At 39.1% G+C, this 15,872-nt stretch overlaps 1 protein-coding gene across 9 annotated transcripts in view; it reads left to right on the top strand.

The window, feature by feature from the left end:
• The first annotated feature begins 4,525 nt into the window (after window positions 1-4,525).
• Window positions 4,526-15,872, top strand: part of RUFY2 (RUN and FYVE domain containing 2) — a 74,578-nt gene continuing 63,231 nt past the window's right edge. For 3 of the 9 annotated variants that reach the window (XR_016388058.1, XM_030759387.2, XM_089897566.1), the window contains exons 1-2: window positions 5,643-6,960; window positions 10,820-10,937. Coding sequence is in view for 5 of the 9 variants with exons in the window: in XM_030759387.2 (XP_030615247.2) it covers window positions 6,759-6,960; window positions 10,820-10,937 (320 nt within the window). In the remaining 4 variants the exon portion in view is untranslated. The other 6 variants (XM_022590709.3, XM_022590706.2, XM_089897565.1 and 3 more) reach the window with 6 other exon arrangements.

Below are 15,872 nucleotides of genomic sequence, written 5' to 3'. Positions count from 1 at the left end.
AAGCCCGTGCGCAGCAACGAAGATCCAAAGCAGCCAAAAATAATTAATTTAAAAAAACAAAGCTGGTTGCAACCTACTAACATTCTTTTATATCCCACTAATAGGTTGGAACGTGTGGTTTGTAATGGAGGTCATTCTCCATTATTTCTTTGCGTATTTGTTCTAATGTACTTTTTTTTTTCTGGCTGCACTGCATAGCTTGTGGGATCCTAATTCCCTGACCAGGGATCCAGCCTGGGCCCATGGCAGTGAAAGTGCAGAGTCCTAAGCACTGGACTGCCAGAGAATTCCCTAATATACTATTTTGCTCTTCCCTATACATGTCTTTTTTCTTGTTTGTTGTATCCTCTATCTATATTTGTCTATTTCTCCAATACCATTTATGCAACTTCACCCAGACTGAAAGACTAGTATGCTACCTTCTCCAGAAAGCCTTTTCTGATTTTTTTCCTTCGAGAAAGAATTACTTCCATCTTTATATGTAGCTTTATACCACTTACTGCTTTTTTAGCAGCGGTAATAATATGTAGTATGCTTTATAATTTTCATAGATATTCTCTCAATTGAATTAAACCCTACAGAGTACCTAGCATAGATATTTCACGTTAGCATATGGCTCTGGGCAAGTCATTGCTAGAACCCAGATGTTCTGATTAGTAATTCAGCAATTTTCCCAGGTACTGTGTGTTTCCCATTCAGTGTTGTGTACATTTTCCAGGCGCTATACAAATGTTTAGAAGCATTACAATTGTTGGGAATTCCCTGGCAGTCCAGTGGTTAGGACTCCGTGCTTTCACTGCCAAGGGCTGGGGTTCAATCCCTAGTCAGGGAACAAAGATCCCACAAGCCACACAGTGCAGCCAAAAAGAAAAAAAAGCATTACAATTGTTAGTGTAAGCAAATCACATCTCAGGCCAGCTGGAAACCTTGTGGCATGATTTGACCAGCTGGTCTATGTAGCTTCAGTGGACAGCTTTTCTCATTAAAAAGACTGCTTGTAGCTAAGAGGATAGGCCCATCCAACTTCACTCAAGTCACCACTGACCCTTGGCTGATTGGGACTCATGATCCTGGAAAGTATGAACCAAGATGGACCCGGGGGGTGAAGTCTGCCTTTCCTGACTCTCGGCTCTTGTATAGATACTGCTTTGGCTTATTATGAAAGATTTTTACATAAAAATTATTTTTAAGGCTTTAACTAGCTTTCTTTTTATGATGAGCTTTAGAACATTATTATAAAACCTTTAAAAACACACACAAAAGTAGTATAATGAACTCCTGTATACCCATCACCCATATTCAACAGTTAGATTTTGCAGCAATTGTTTTCAACCTTTTTTTCCTTGCTGACATGTTTTAAAGCAAATTTTAGACATCATTCAATTTCATCCCTATATTTCAGTATGTGATGAGTTTTTAGAAAACAGTATTTTGTTACATGATTATATCTGTACGTTTAAAAACCTAGATTCTTAGTTTTAGTACATCAAGAGCTCAGAACAGATTAATATTCTAGTTTAAACCTATTAAGTGTAATAGGTTTTAAACATACACCCTAATTCCAATTCTGTTCAATACAAGGTGGCTAGAGTATCCAGCAAATATGTATTTTGGAGTTTAAGAACATCTTCCTCAAAGGAAGAAATATTTTTTGCTTTAAATAAAGCTGGTCTGTTACTGAACTAAATTTCTTTCCTACATGTTACCTATAAAGTCACTGGAGGGAAAGCAACCCAGAAAATAAAGCTCTTTTCCTTTGTTCTCATGGTTTTATAAAATAAATATATACTTAACATTATTTGCTTTTCTAAATGCACTTGGAACACAAATCCCTCCCTTTTTGCTCATCATTTGGAGAAGAGAAAAATGAACAAGTCAGTCATTTCAGTGTTTAACAGCAAGATGGTGGAAGGGGTTAGACTTGTCATCAGTTTTAGGCTCCTTCAAACACTGTAAAAACCACAGATGTATTTTGACATTATGAAAATGGAGGCTAGTTTTGTACTGGTTCAGATTCTGGCTCTGTTCCTTAATAGTACTGTGACTTTGGGAAAGTTATTTAATCTTTGAGGTTAGTTTCATCTGTAAAAGAGGTAAATAATTTATTCCTCATGGGGTGGTTCTGAAGATCAAATGAGGTTTTGGCCTAGGAACTGACCTTCACATACATGCTCATTGACCTTCACTTCCATGCTCATGGGCATGGAAGATGAATGGTGAAAGGGTGATGGGATAGTTGAGGAAATGAAATTTGACCCTGTCTCACATCATCACTGAAATTAATTCTAGGTGCACTAACAGGCCTAAATATTAAAGGCAAAACTATGTAATTCTTTTTTTTTTTAATATTTATTTATTTGGCTGCATCGGGTCCTCGTTGTGGCATGTGGGATCTCTCGTTGTGGTGCTCGTTTGGTCACGTGGGCTTCTCCCTAGTTGTGGTGTGCGGGTTTTCTCTTCTCTTGTTGTGGCATGCAGGCTCCAGGGTGTGTGGGCTCCAGAGCGCATGGGGTCTGTAGTTTGTGGCATGCGGGCTCTCTAGTTGAGGCGTGCAAGCTCAGTAGTTGTGGCGCATGGGCTTAGTTGCCCCGCGGCATGTGGGATCTTAGTTTCCCAACCGGGGATCGAACCTGCGTCCCCTACATTGGAAGGTGGATTCTTTACCACTGGACCACCAGGGAAGTCCCAAAACTCTGTAATTCTTTAAAAGAGAGTATCTTCATGACCTTGGAATAAGGAGGATTTCTTAAGACACTAAGGCATAAACTATAAGTTCACTATAAGAAAATTAAGAACTTATATTTAATCAACGGTTGCCATAAGGAGAGAAAAAAAATTAGCCAGAAGATAGTGGCAACACATAACTGACATCAAATTAGTATGTAGAATATTAAGTAACTTGCACAAGCCAATAAGAAAAAGGTAAGTCAATAGAAAAACAGGCACCATTTCTTTGCAAAAGTGAAATTCCAAATAGTAAACATAGGTAAAGTGCTCAATGTCATCAGTAATGAGATAAATAAAAAACAAACCTGCCATGCAATCACCTACCCACAAGACGCAAAAAAATGAAAAAATCCTCAAAATTCTAAGCATTAGAATGGACACAGCAACAGAAAAACAACACTGCTGATAGGAGTGTAAATTATGAGAAATTTTGAAAACAGTTTGGCATTATCTAGTAAATTTAAAGAAAGGCATACCTGATTTCTAGTAATTGTATTCTTATGTACATGCCCTAGAGGCTCTCCTGCATATAGGGACCAGGAAGTATGTAAACCTGAAAACACCCTAACCTGGAAACTCCTCATGGACATGGATGATGTTGAACAAAAGAAACAAGTAATGTTCGTAATGTTATTCCACTTGTGAAAAGTTTGTAAACAGGCAAAAATAAACTATATTGATTAGGGGCACATACTTACGTGGTAGTAACATGCAGAAAAGCAAGGAAACAATTGTCATAGAAGTCAGAATCGTATTTATTAACACTTCTAGGGGGATTGTGGCTAAAGGCCTTTCCCCCAGGGAAGATGACTCTCTTGTTCTATGCTCTCTTGATCTGGTGGTGTTTTCCCAGCTGTTCACTTTATGATTCTTTAAATGTATATATGCTTTGTAAATTTTTATCCATGTATGATTATCTCACAATAAAGAAAATTAAAAACCAAAAGAAGTAAAGAAACATAATAGAACTGTATGCGGACCAATGTGATGAAGAGATAAACATTGCTCCATTTCCTCGAAATATCAGTCTATTTCTAACTCGGACACCGTTTTAACAATCGCTGGGCTTCCCTGGTGGCGCAGTGGTTAAGAATCCGCTTGCTAATGCAGGGGACACAGGTTCAAGCCCTGGTTCTGGGAAGATCCCACATGCCGCGGAGCAACTAAGCCCGTGAGTCACAACTACTGAGCCTGCACTCTAGAGCCCGCACGCCACAACTACTGAAGCCCACATGCCTAGAGCTCGTGCTCCGCAACAAGAGAAGCCACTGCAATAAGAAGCCCGTGCACCACAACGAAGAGTAGCCCCCGCTCGCCGCAACTAGAGAAAGCCCGTGTGCAGCAACGAAGGCCCAACACAGCCAAAAATAAAAAATAAATTTTAAAAATATATTCTTAAAAAAAACAAAAAACAGTTGCCGATCTAACTAGGTAATAGCTCAGTTTCCCCAAATTGATATAACTTAAACCTAGTGTCATCTGACCACGAGAGTTTTTACTCCCTGAAATGAGAAAACGCTGGCTTTATCTCTGCACCTTTCCCTCGATTACTGAGACCATTCCTCGTTGCTTTTTATAAACCAGTGGATTCACTGGTGGTCCCCTGCGAGTTAGTTGGTGAAGAAGGGAAGCGGTCAGGTGTGTTCGATTAAACCCAGCCGGACCCAGTAGATGAAAACGTTTGCACGTGACTCGCATCCCCTTGGAAATGCAGCCCTAGCGCTCCGGCGAGGCCCCCAGGGTGAGAGACCAGGGTCCGCCCCCCTGCTCCTCAACGCGAGGTCCTCCTCAACGCGAGGTCCTCCTCAACGGGAGGTCCTCCTCAACGCGAGGTCCTCCTCAACGCGAGGTCCTCCTCAACGCGAGGTTCTCCTCACGCTCCTTTTCCTTCTCCTTCCGCTCCGGCTGGATCCGAAGTGGCTCAGAGAGGGTGGATTTCTCCGCTGCCGGCTTCAGGCTCCGTGGCCCCCCGCCCCACTCGGGCGCCGCGGGACCGCCCGGCCGTCCTCCCGCCGCCGGGAGCGCTGTGGGCCGCAGCGGGCCTGGTCGCAGACGCCGTGGCGGCCGCCGCTCGCCTGAAGGGAGCTGCTGGCGGGGCCAAGGGAGTCCCCGCCCGAGACCGCGTCGCCGCCGTCGCCGCCGCCACCGCCATCGACATGGGTAAGCGGAGCAGGCCGAGAGCGGACGCCCGGCCCTCCGTGCTGGGCCGAGGGCTCGGCCGGGCCAGGAGGACTGGTGGTGTGGGCATGGAGGCCTCGGGGTCGGGACTGGGGTCCGAAGCCGGGTTTGGGCCTGGGCGGAGGCAGCCGGGGACGCCCGGGCGCCCGCGGTCGCCATGGCAACGCGCGGCCGCCCCTCGTTCCCCCTCGCCCCCTTCCCCGTTCAGGGGCCTAATGGCAGAGGTTTGGTGGTCCGTCGGCTTACGGGGAGCGAGGACAGGGCCGGCCGGGGTGCAGCTCCCGGGTCGGGGGAAATAGTCGGGGACGGGCGATGACTTTTCAGGTTTGGGGGTGGCGGAGGGAAGCGTCTCAGGTTTGGGCTTGGGTTCCAGACGCAGAAGGCGGGAGAGGGGCAGTGATGCCGCGCAGGACCCCGGGTGAGCCTTCCGTGAGGGGGTTGGGGCGCCCCGAGCCCTTGGGCAGCCTTGCTGGCTGGCAGGCAGGGAGGCAGGGAAGGGGTTCTACAGGCAAGATGCGGGAACCGGCCTTTGGGCGCGTGTGGGGGCTGCAGCCCGGGCGGGGCGCGGCTGGGGTGCAAACGCTCCTCTACTCGGGAGCTGCCGGCGCCCACCAGGACCTACCTTCGAGCAGTTATAAAGGCGCCCTTTGTCTGGTTGTCGCATCGTACATTACGGATTGTGATGGGCACTGTTAAGAAAAATGAGAATTGCTGCAGATTATGAAACATCGACTGGTTTCGTCCCCGAAAAAAGAGGGAGTCATACCACGATGCATATTTGAAGCAATGATGTCTTGTGTGGAGATTCTCCACCAGCTAGCTTGGTCGTAGCAGTTGTGACTGTTTGCATTTTAAGTTGCTTAGGATTCAGTGTCACGCTTCACGCCTGGCTATCTGTGGTCAGAAGTAAAATACTAGATCATTGGGAACCCTGGACTTTTTATCCAGTGAAGGAAAAACGGACATTTGGTTTACTTGGACTAGTAAATTTGTCAGGGATTATGAGACAGTATGCTAAGTGCTTTATTTTTTTACACTTCATTTTGGCATCTGTGTTTGCTGAAAATATTTCTGCCAGTCACAACAGCGATGAGAGTATGGGGAAGCATCTGAATTTATAAGAAAACTGAGAATAAAATTTGTGGGAAAGAAAAATTTTTGTGAATTGAAAGTATCAGGTAAAATCAGTTTTAAAAAAATGCATCGATTACCTTGATATTCAACTGGATCAGCTGTGTGGAAGGTCAGGAAACCTTAAGGTGAAACTGGACCCTGCTTTTATTTTCTCTGGGAAAATAAAGGAGTCCTGCAATACAGAACTACAATTGCAATGAAAAGAGACAAGATAGAAAGAGGGTTAAATTGAGTGAGAGTTGAATGGCTTCTCTTGTGTCCCCCTATTTTATATACCTGTCATGTTTGTTATGGGTGAGATTGGAATCTTAGAATTTTAACTACCTTTTATTGTATTGCCAGTTTATTCTGAACATTTTTTTGCTTTTGGATTCATCTTTGATGGTTCCTGCTGTCTGCCTTTGCATGAACCCTTAAACATGTTGTCTGTTACTCTTATCTCCAGAGAAAGATTTAAAAAAACTCATTCTCCCTGAAGAGGTACCACAAAAGTAAAATAAATACCCTAGAATAGCCAATTTGCAGGATCTTGAGAATAATTCATAAACTTTGGCTGGAGTGAGCATTGTTCTATGGTATGCATGAGAGACATAAAAAGAAGTTAACTAGGGGTGTTTGTTAGGAAGACTTACTTGTCCACCAAGGAAAAACCAACCACTGTTGGTTTTACAGGGGAAGGAAAGGGTTTGTATAGTTTACAATGTCAGTTCTTGCAAGTGATGTTGGACTCCTTTCTTGTGCTTTCAGCTACAAAAGACCCTACAGCTGTAGAGAGAGCAAACTTGTTAAACATGGCTAAACTCAGTATTAAAGGACTCATTGAATCTGCTCTAAGCTTTGGCCGCACTTTGGATTCTGATTACCCCCCCTTGCAGCAGTTCTTCGTTGTTATGGAGCATTGTCTGAAACATGGTCTTAAAGGTATTGTGAGATTTTTTTTTAAAAAAACCAACTATAGAACCTCCCCCCTCCCATCTTAAATATCCTTGAAAATGTGATTTTTTTTGAGGCCATAATTACTTTAAAAATACTGGGTGGGTTGGTTTTAGGAGAAAATACCCTACTACTTTATGTTTTCTAATGGGTGGTCTTCAGAAAATCCTTAGTTGTCACTGTTTTGTAAAAATGTATTTGTATACTCTTTTGTTTTAAAAAAAACAAATTATTTATTTATTTGGCTGCATCGGGTCTTAGTTGCAGCATGCCGGCTCTTTGTTGCGGCACATAGGCTTCTTTAGTTGCGGCGCGCGGGCTCCAGAACACTCAGGCTCAGTAGTCGCGGCACGCCGCTTCGTTGCCCTGTGGCATGTGGGATCTTAGCTCCCTGACCAGGGATTGAGCCCACGTCCCCTGCATTGGAAGGTGGATTCTTAACCACTAGACAACCAGGGAAGTCCCTGTAAAAAGTGTATTTGATTTTAAAATGTTTTCAACATACTCTGAGCTGATTTCCATTTTCTAGGACAACTATAGAGTTATATAGAAAATCTTAAGCTTGGTGATTCTGGTATGAACTATAATTACTAGTTTGAGCTCTCTTGAACAAATACATTAAAATAGTTGATTGTTGAAATATGAACCTCCTTAGTGCATGGAAACATATCTAGAAAAATTGTCTTCTGGATTGGGTTATTGTAGAAATGTGAGTGCTCCCTGAAAATGATGATAACAGTGGATATTGTATTCATCTATACATTTCACGTTGAATTACTTTTATGTGTTTGTATTATATTACTGTTCTTTTACATATAGTAACTACTTTGATCTCTGGTTCATATGATCAGAGCTGTGTAGAGGGCTATGTAAGAGATGTGTACTAAGGTGACTATTAAAAAAGAAGAGAAGCTTGCTTTTATGTTGGTATACCAGAAGCCTGGGTAAGTTGGAAAGTTCTTTTTTAAAAAAAATTTTAATTGAAATATAGTTGATTTACAATATTGTGTTAGTTTCGGGTGTACAGCAAAGTGATTCAGTTTTGTATATATATTATATATATGTATATTTTGTATATCTATATTCTTCTTTAGATTCTTTTCCATTATAGGTTATTATAAGATATTGAGTATAGTTCCCTGTGCTATACAGTAGGTCCTTATTGCTTATCTATTTTATGTATAGTACTGTGTATATTTTAATCCCAAACTCCTAATTTATTCCCCCCTCCTTTCCCCTTTGGTAACCATAAATTTGTTTTCTATGTCTCTGAGTCTGTTTCCCTTTTGTAAGTAAGTTCATTTGTATAATTTTTTTCGATTCCACATATAAGTGATATCATATGATACTTGTCTTTCTCTGACTGACTACTTCACTTATTATGATGATTTCTAGGTCCATCCGTGTTGCTGCAAATGGTATTATTCCATTCTTTTTTATGGCTAATATTCCATTGTGTATATATACCACATCTTCTTTATCCATTCATCTGCTGATGCACACTTAGGGGGAGTTTCTGACTATGGCACATGAGAGTAGGGGTAAATGTGAAAAGCAAAAGAGGAGATTTACCTAAACATGGTTTTAATAAAATGTACTTTAAACTGAGAAGGAACCTTGGCATCGAAATTTGAGAAACCCTATATGTGATGTTATTAATGTATTCATTTTAAAATTAAAATTTGTTTATATTTATTGAGATATAATTGACATATAACGTATTAGTTTAATGGGTACAACACGATTCAGTATTTTTATATATTGTGAAATGATCACCACAATAAACCCCGTTAACATCCATTACCACACATAGTTACAAGATTTTTTTTCTTGTGATGAGAACTTTTAAGATTTACTCTTAGCAGCTTTCAGATATACAATACAATCTACAATACAGTAACTGTAGTCATTATGTACATTACGTCCCCAGGACTTCTTTTATAACTAGAAGTTTGTACCTTTTGACCATCTTTACCCATTTCATCTATTCCCACCCTCCAACCCTGGCAACCACCAATCTGGAACGTGTATCTATGAGTTTGGTTTTTTTGTTTTTGTTTCTTCAGATTCCATTTTTTCTTTAATTAGAGTTAAAATAATTTTAAAAATTATATATAATAGTGAAATATGTTCTTTTTGTACATGAATCAAACAACATAGAAGCACATGGAGCAAAAACATAATTTCCCTTCATTCTCTTCCATTCATCTCTCTAAAGGAATCTTTGTCACTCTTCTAGCTCTTTTCTGTTTTTCTTTCTTTCTTTTTTAAATTGAATTATAGGTGATTTTTTCTTTTACTCTAAATAAAATCATGCTGTATTATTCTGTGACTTTCTTTTTTTCCCTATTTAAAAAAAAGAAAAACTTAATGGTATGGTTTGGAGATTTTGCCATTTACATAGAGGTCTTTATCACATTCTTAATGGCTGTAAAATATTTCATAGTATATGTATACCATGACTTATTTAACTACTTTCCTCTTAATGTACACTTAGGTGTTTCCAGTTTTTTATCGTTAAAATTATGCTGTAAGGACATCTTTGGATATATATGTTTGTACACACGTGCTAAGATTTCTTTAGGATTCTTAGGAGTAGAATTATTGGGTCAAAGGATATAGGCAACTGATGTCTGTAAAACCTTCACTGATTAATCAAACAACAGTGAATGTGTTTGTTTCCCCACATTTTTCCTACTCTTGATATTCTCAGTCTCTGAATACTTCTTTTAATACATCAGGAAGTCAACAGTCTTATCTCAGGCCTTGAGTTTTAATTTGCTTTTTGAAAAACTTCCTTTTTATTAAAAAAAAAAAATAGTAGTGACATAGGTCTTTATTTTCCCCCAGCCTGCTGAAATGGAATTGCCAAATGATGGCCACGATAGTTACGTTTTAAACTCTTTTCTGAATATATTTTCCTTTACTTCCCAAAATATCATGAGGCATATCCTAACAGTCAAATGCCTATCTTGATCAACAGTTATAAAGCTACTTTGTGCTGATTGATTTTTCTCCCCCAGGGAAAATTGCCTATCTTGCTGGCTTTTGGGTGGTGCATATGATAGGCACATTGGATCTACCGGAGATCTGGTCAGTATTAGAAGGAAACATAGTGATTTCATGGTTTTATATTACCCAAATCTCACATTCAAATAAAAGGAAAAGTAAAGTCACAATTTTTTGTGTTTAAAAGTAAAATAACTATTTGTCCTTGGTTTATTGAATAAACTGGTAAAGATCAGCCTGCTAGGGCCACCAGTCTTATTTTTGTACTGGTAAAGAATGAGCCTATGGGACTTCCCTGGTAGTCCAGTGGTTAAGAATTGGTCTTGCAATGCAGGGGACGCCGGTTCAATTCGTGGTCGGGGAGCCAAGATCCCACGTGCCGCAGGGAAACTAAGCCCATGCACTGCAACTGCTGAGCCTGCACACCACAACTAGAGAGCCCGTGTGCTCTGGAGCCCTCACGCCACCAACTACAGAGCCCATGCACTGCAACTACTGAGCCTGTGCGCCACAGCTATCGAGAAGCCTGTGCAAAATAAAATAAATATCTATTAAAAAAAGAAAGTTAAAAAAAAAAATAGAATGAGCCTAGTTGTTCTTCTACTTTAATTACCTACTTGCATATTTCTGATATGGAAAAATGACCAAGGTGCATATTTCTGATAGGGAGAATATCAGAATCAACAGGCTTCTGATCAACAGGGCTGTGTAGTGATAAGAGAGGAAAGGTCTGTGAATAATTGTATGTTAAGTTAGAAATGTTGAAACTAAGTATTTAACATGAGGTTACTACAGTTTTGTAAGTTGAAGTTACATGCATTATATTTTCTTTTTAAAGTAAGAAAATCATTTTTGAGTTATAACAAAACTATATGGGGCCCTTTGGAACTGGTGGAGAAGCTGTACCCAGAAGCAGAGGAAATAGGAGCTAGTGTCCGGGATTTACCTGGTCTTAAGTAAGTAATCTTATTACTTGTTCCTCCTTCACCGTAGAAGTATATTTACTATTCCTTAAAAGTACCTCACAGTCTAGTTTATTATCTTCTCGCAGCCTTATGTAACCTTCTTGCATTCTCTTCTAATAAAATTCTGTTTATTCTTTATGGCTCAGCTCAAATTTCATTTCCTTTTTGAAATTTTTCTTAGCCCCTTCAATAAGAATTAAGTGCTGTTTCTTTTATACTGCTATCATTATAGTCACTCTTATATCACTTACTTAAATTCTGCATTGTATTGCAGGAAATAGGCAAGTTCTTTTAAGATAGGATGTATCAATTATGCATTTCTGTTTCCTGAGTATTAAGCTGGTTTGCAGTAGTAGGCAGTTGTACTATTTGAAGACTGATTTAAGCTAAATCCAGGGCAAAGGCTCAGGAGATTTGAGCTCTCTGATAAGCCATTTATGTACCACAGGACTTGTGCAAATTACTTTTTTTTATTCTTAAAATTGGGATCTATATTGTCATCTGCCTGTTTGACTAGATGAAGGTGCAGCTGGCCCTTGATATCTGTGGGTTTTGCATCTGCAGATACAACCAACTTTGGATCAAAAATATTCAAAAAAATTTTTTTCAGAAGGTTTCAAAAAGCAAAACTTGAATTTGCCACACCCTGGCAACTATTTACATAGTATTTACTTTATATTAGGTATTATAAGTAATCTAGAGATGATTTAAAGTATATGGGAGGATGCGCATAGGTTATATGCAAAATACTATGCCATTTTATATAAGGGGCTTGAGTATCCATGGATTTTGGTATCTGAGGGGGTCCTGGAACCAATCCCCCACAAATACTGAGGAAAAACTGTATATGAAATGTCCCAAAAGCTGAATGTTCTAGCTAGTGACTCATGAGTGTTGAAAATGTTTTGCAGGTGTTTTGCTGTAAAGGCTAAGGTTTTATGTTCTTCAGGGTGTGATTAAGATAGAAGAGCTTACTTTAGTTTATCTTAATTCTTGTGAATGAGATAACTTTTTTTTTATGCTTACCATTTTTTGTCAGATTATCAGTTTGCTTTCTCTTAGCTTTACAATTTAGGGTTTTGTATGTTGTAAGGAATATGGTAGTGTTTTCTGTTATCACAACATCCAGATGTTTGCAAGTTGTACTTAATTGAGTGATAAAAGTAAATAGCTATTCATTGAGTACTGTATCAGGGTAACAGGATAATTGTTTTACGTGACTTATCTCATTTAGCGCTTAAATCAACCTTAGGGTAGAGATTATTATCATGATAATTGTATAGATGTGAAAAGTAAAGATCAAAGAAGTTACAGTTAACAAGTGGCAGAGCCAGGATTTAAACCCAGTTTTTAGAATTAAATAGCAAGTGATGTTCACACTTCATATTTCTTACAATGGTATATAAGGTGTAGCAGTTTTTAACAAAGAGAGGAAAAGGGGAATTTAACTCTCAAAAAGAGAAATATAAGATTTGGCTTCATTTTAATATGAAGATACATGTTCATATTGTTTTTAAAAAGCCAAACAATAAATAAAATAAAATAAAATGCTAAGCCATAAGAAAGTTGTTAGCTGTTTGAAGTGAAGATTAAGTTTCCTCCCACATTACCTGCTAAAATGTTCTCTGCATAAGAAAACATAAAAGTGTGAATGATGTATTTCTCTTTAAAAAAGTCATACATGTTCTGTAAAACTTGGTTTTATTTTTACTAAATGATAAGAATTTGGATAAGAGAGATATGAGATTAACTTTTTTTTAGCAAGAGAACAAATCCACACTTTTATTTATTTACTTTTCAATAAGTTTAAATCCTTGAGGGGTATAGCATCACACCGATTCTGTGTCCTATGACCTTAGCAGGAAGGTTGCTTCAGAATTTGGTGCAAACCATGCCACTGTTACCATGAGCACAGGTTACCTTTCCCCAGATGGCTGGTTTTGTTCAGTTTGCCACAAGGAGTTACTGTGTTGTTTTTTGCTTTGTACACATCACATCTCTTGCCTAGATAGAATTAGTTTTCATCTTGAGCACAAACGCCTTCAGTTTTTTTTTTTACATCTTTATTAGAGTATAAATGCTTTACAATGTTGTGTTAGTGTCTGCTGTACAACAAAGTGAATCAGCTATATGTATACATATATCCACATATCCCCTCCCTCTTGAGCTTCCCTCCTACCCTCCTCCCTATCCCACCACTCTTGGTGGTCACAAAGCATCCAGCTGATCTCCCTGTGCTATGCAGCAGCTTCCCACTAGCCATCCATTTTACATTTGGGAGTGTATATATGTCAGTGGTACTCTCTCACTTTGTCCCAGCTTCCCCTTCCCCTCCGTGCCCTCAAGTCTGTTCTCTACATCTGCATCTTTATTCCTGCCCTGCCACTAGGTTCATCCATACTGGTTTTTAAAATTCCATATACATGCATTAGCATTCGGTGTTTGTTTTTCTCTTTCTGACTTACTTCACTCTGTATGACAAATTCTAGGTCCATCCACCTCACTACAAAAACTCAATTTCGTTCCTTTTTATGGCTGAGTAATATTCCATTGTCTATATGTGCCACATCTTCTTTATCCATTCATCTGTCAATGGACATTTAGGTTGCTTCCATGTCCTGGCTGTTGTAAATAGTGCTGCAGTGAACATTGTGGTACATGACTCTTTGAATTCTGGTTTTCTCAGGGTATATGCCCAATAGTGGGATTGCTGGGTCGTATGGTAGTTCTATTTTTAGTTTTTTAAGGAACCTTCGTACTGTTCTCCATAGTGGCTGTAGCAATTTACATTCCCACCAACAGTGCAAGAGGGTTCCCTTTTCTCCACACCCGCTCCAGCATTTATTGTTTGTAGATTTTTTGATAATGACCATTCTGACCTGTGTGAGGTAATACCTCATTATGGTTTTGATTTGCATTTCTCTCCTGATCAGTGATGTTGAGCATCTTTTCATGTATTTGCTGGCCATCTGTATATCTTCTTTGGAGAAATGTCTAGTTAGGTCTTCTGCCCATTTTTGGATTGGGTTGTTTGTTTTTTGTGATATTGAGCTGCGTGACCTGCTTGTATATTTTGGAGATTAATCCTTTGTCAGTTACTTTGTTTGCAAATATTTTCTCCCATTCTGAGGGTTGTCTTTTGGTCTTGTTTATGGTTTCCTTTGCTGTCTAAAAGCTTTTAAGTTTCATTAGGTCCCATTTGTTTATTTTTGTTTTTATTTCCCTTACTCTAGGAGGTGGGTCAAAAAGGATCTTGCTGTGATGTATGTCACAGAGTGTTCTGCCTATGTTTTCCTCTAAGAGTTTGATAGTGTCTGGCCTTACATTTAGGTCTTTAATCCATTTTGAGTTTATTTTTGCGTATGGTGTGTTCCAATTTCATTCTTTTACATGTATCTATCCGTTTTTACCAGCACCACTTATTGAAGAGGCTGTCCTTTCTTCATTGTACATTCTTCCCTCCTTTGTCAAAGATAAGGTAACCATATGTGCGTGGGTTTATCTCTGGGCTTTCTATCCTATTCCATTGATCTATATTTCTGTTTTTGTGCCAGTACCATACTGTCTTGATTACTGTAGCTTTGTAGTATAGTCTGAAGTCAGGGAGCTTGATTCCTCCAGCTCCATTTTTCTTTCTCAAGATTTCTTTGGCTATTCGGGGTCTTTTGTGTTTCCATACAAGTTGTAAAATTTTTTGTTCTAGTTCTGTGAAAAATGCCATTGGTAATTTGATAGGGATTGCATTGAACCTGTAGATTGCTTTGGGTGGTATAGTCATTTTCACAATATTGATTCTTCCAGTCTAGCAGAATGGTATATCTCTCCATCTGTTTATGTTATCTTTGTTTTCTTTCATCAGTGTTTTATAGTTTTCTGAGTACAGGTCTTTTGCCTCCTTAGGTAGGTTTATTCCTAGGTATTTTATTCTCTTATTGTTTCCTTAATTTCTCTTTCTGATCTTTCATTGTTAACCATAAGATCATCTCAATAGATGCAGAAAAAGCTTCTGACAGAATTCAGCACCCATTTATGATAAAAGCTCTTCAGAAAGTGGGCATAGAGGGAACCTACCTCAACATAATAAAAACCATATACGACAAACCCACAGTAAACATCATTCTCAGTGGTGAAAAGCTGAAAGCATTTCCTCTAAGATCAGTAACAAGACAAGGATGTCCACTCTCACCACTATTATTCAATGTAGTATTGGAAGTCCTAGCCACAGCAATCAGAGAAGGAAAAGATATAAAAGGAATACAAATGGAAAAGAAGAAGTAAAACTGTCACTGTTTGCTGATGACATGATACTATACATAGAAAATCCTAAAGATGCCACCAGAAAACTACTAGAACTAATCAACGTATTTGGTAAGGTTGCAGGATACCTTCAGTTTTAAGAAGAGCTGTGTGCTCCCTCTGTCCCAGAGACACTGCTTATAGCCAGCAAAAATGGCCTGGTCCACAGCCTTTCAGACAAATTTGTTGTTTTAAAAGTTCTGTTCCCATCAGGCCTCCACGTTAAAGAGGAGATTTAATGTTTTAAATGACAACTGGATAAAAGAAACATTTGAAAAATAGCAAGCAGTGATTCTTTCTAATAAATTAGCATGTAGATACCTTCTTAGCTTTGTCATGATTTTTAAAATTCAGATATAATATCAGTTATTTTTTGAGAGCATTATATTGCCTTTATTGATGCATTTTGCATAATCATATTTAGAGGGGTAAGCCTATTCTGATAAAATATTTCTTGTGGAATTATCCTCACTATTTAGAGAGTCATTTTTTCCAAGACATAAAATGGTACCTAGATGTCCTGTAGGTGCAGATTTATCTTAGAGACTTAAAAAGCTCCCAGGGATTGGTTTGCATGCTCAAAGAGCTGACTTGAAGCTCTAGAAACTAAGATAAAACCATGATAAATTG

Source organism: Delphinapterus leucas, chromosome 16 (assembly GCF_059928025.1).
Source record: "Delphinapterus leucas isolate spDelLeu-1000000601 "Yukka" chromosome 16, BTC_Dleu_Yukka2, whole genome shotgun sequence".
Taxonomy (NCBI): Eukaryota; Metazoa; Chordata; class Mammalia; order Artiodactyla; family Monodontidae; genus Delphinapterus; species Delphinapterus leucas.
The sequence above is the reverse complement of the archived record's forward strand: the minus strand, read 5'-3'. Positions and strand labels throughout refer to the sequence as shown.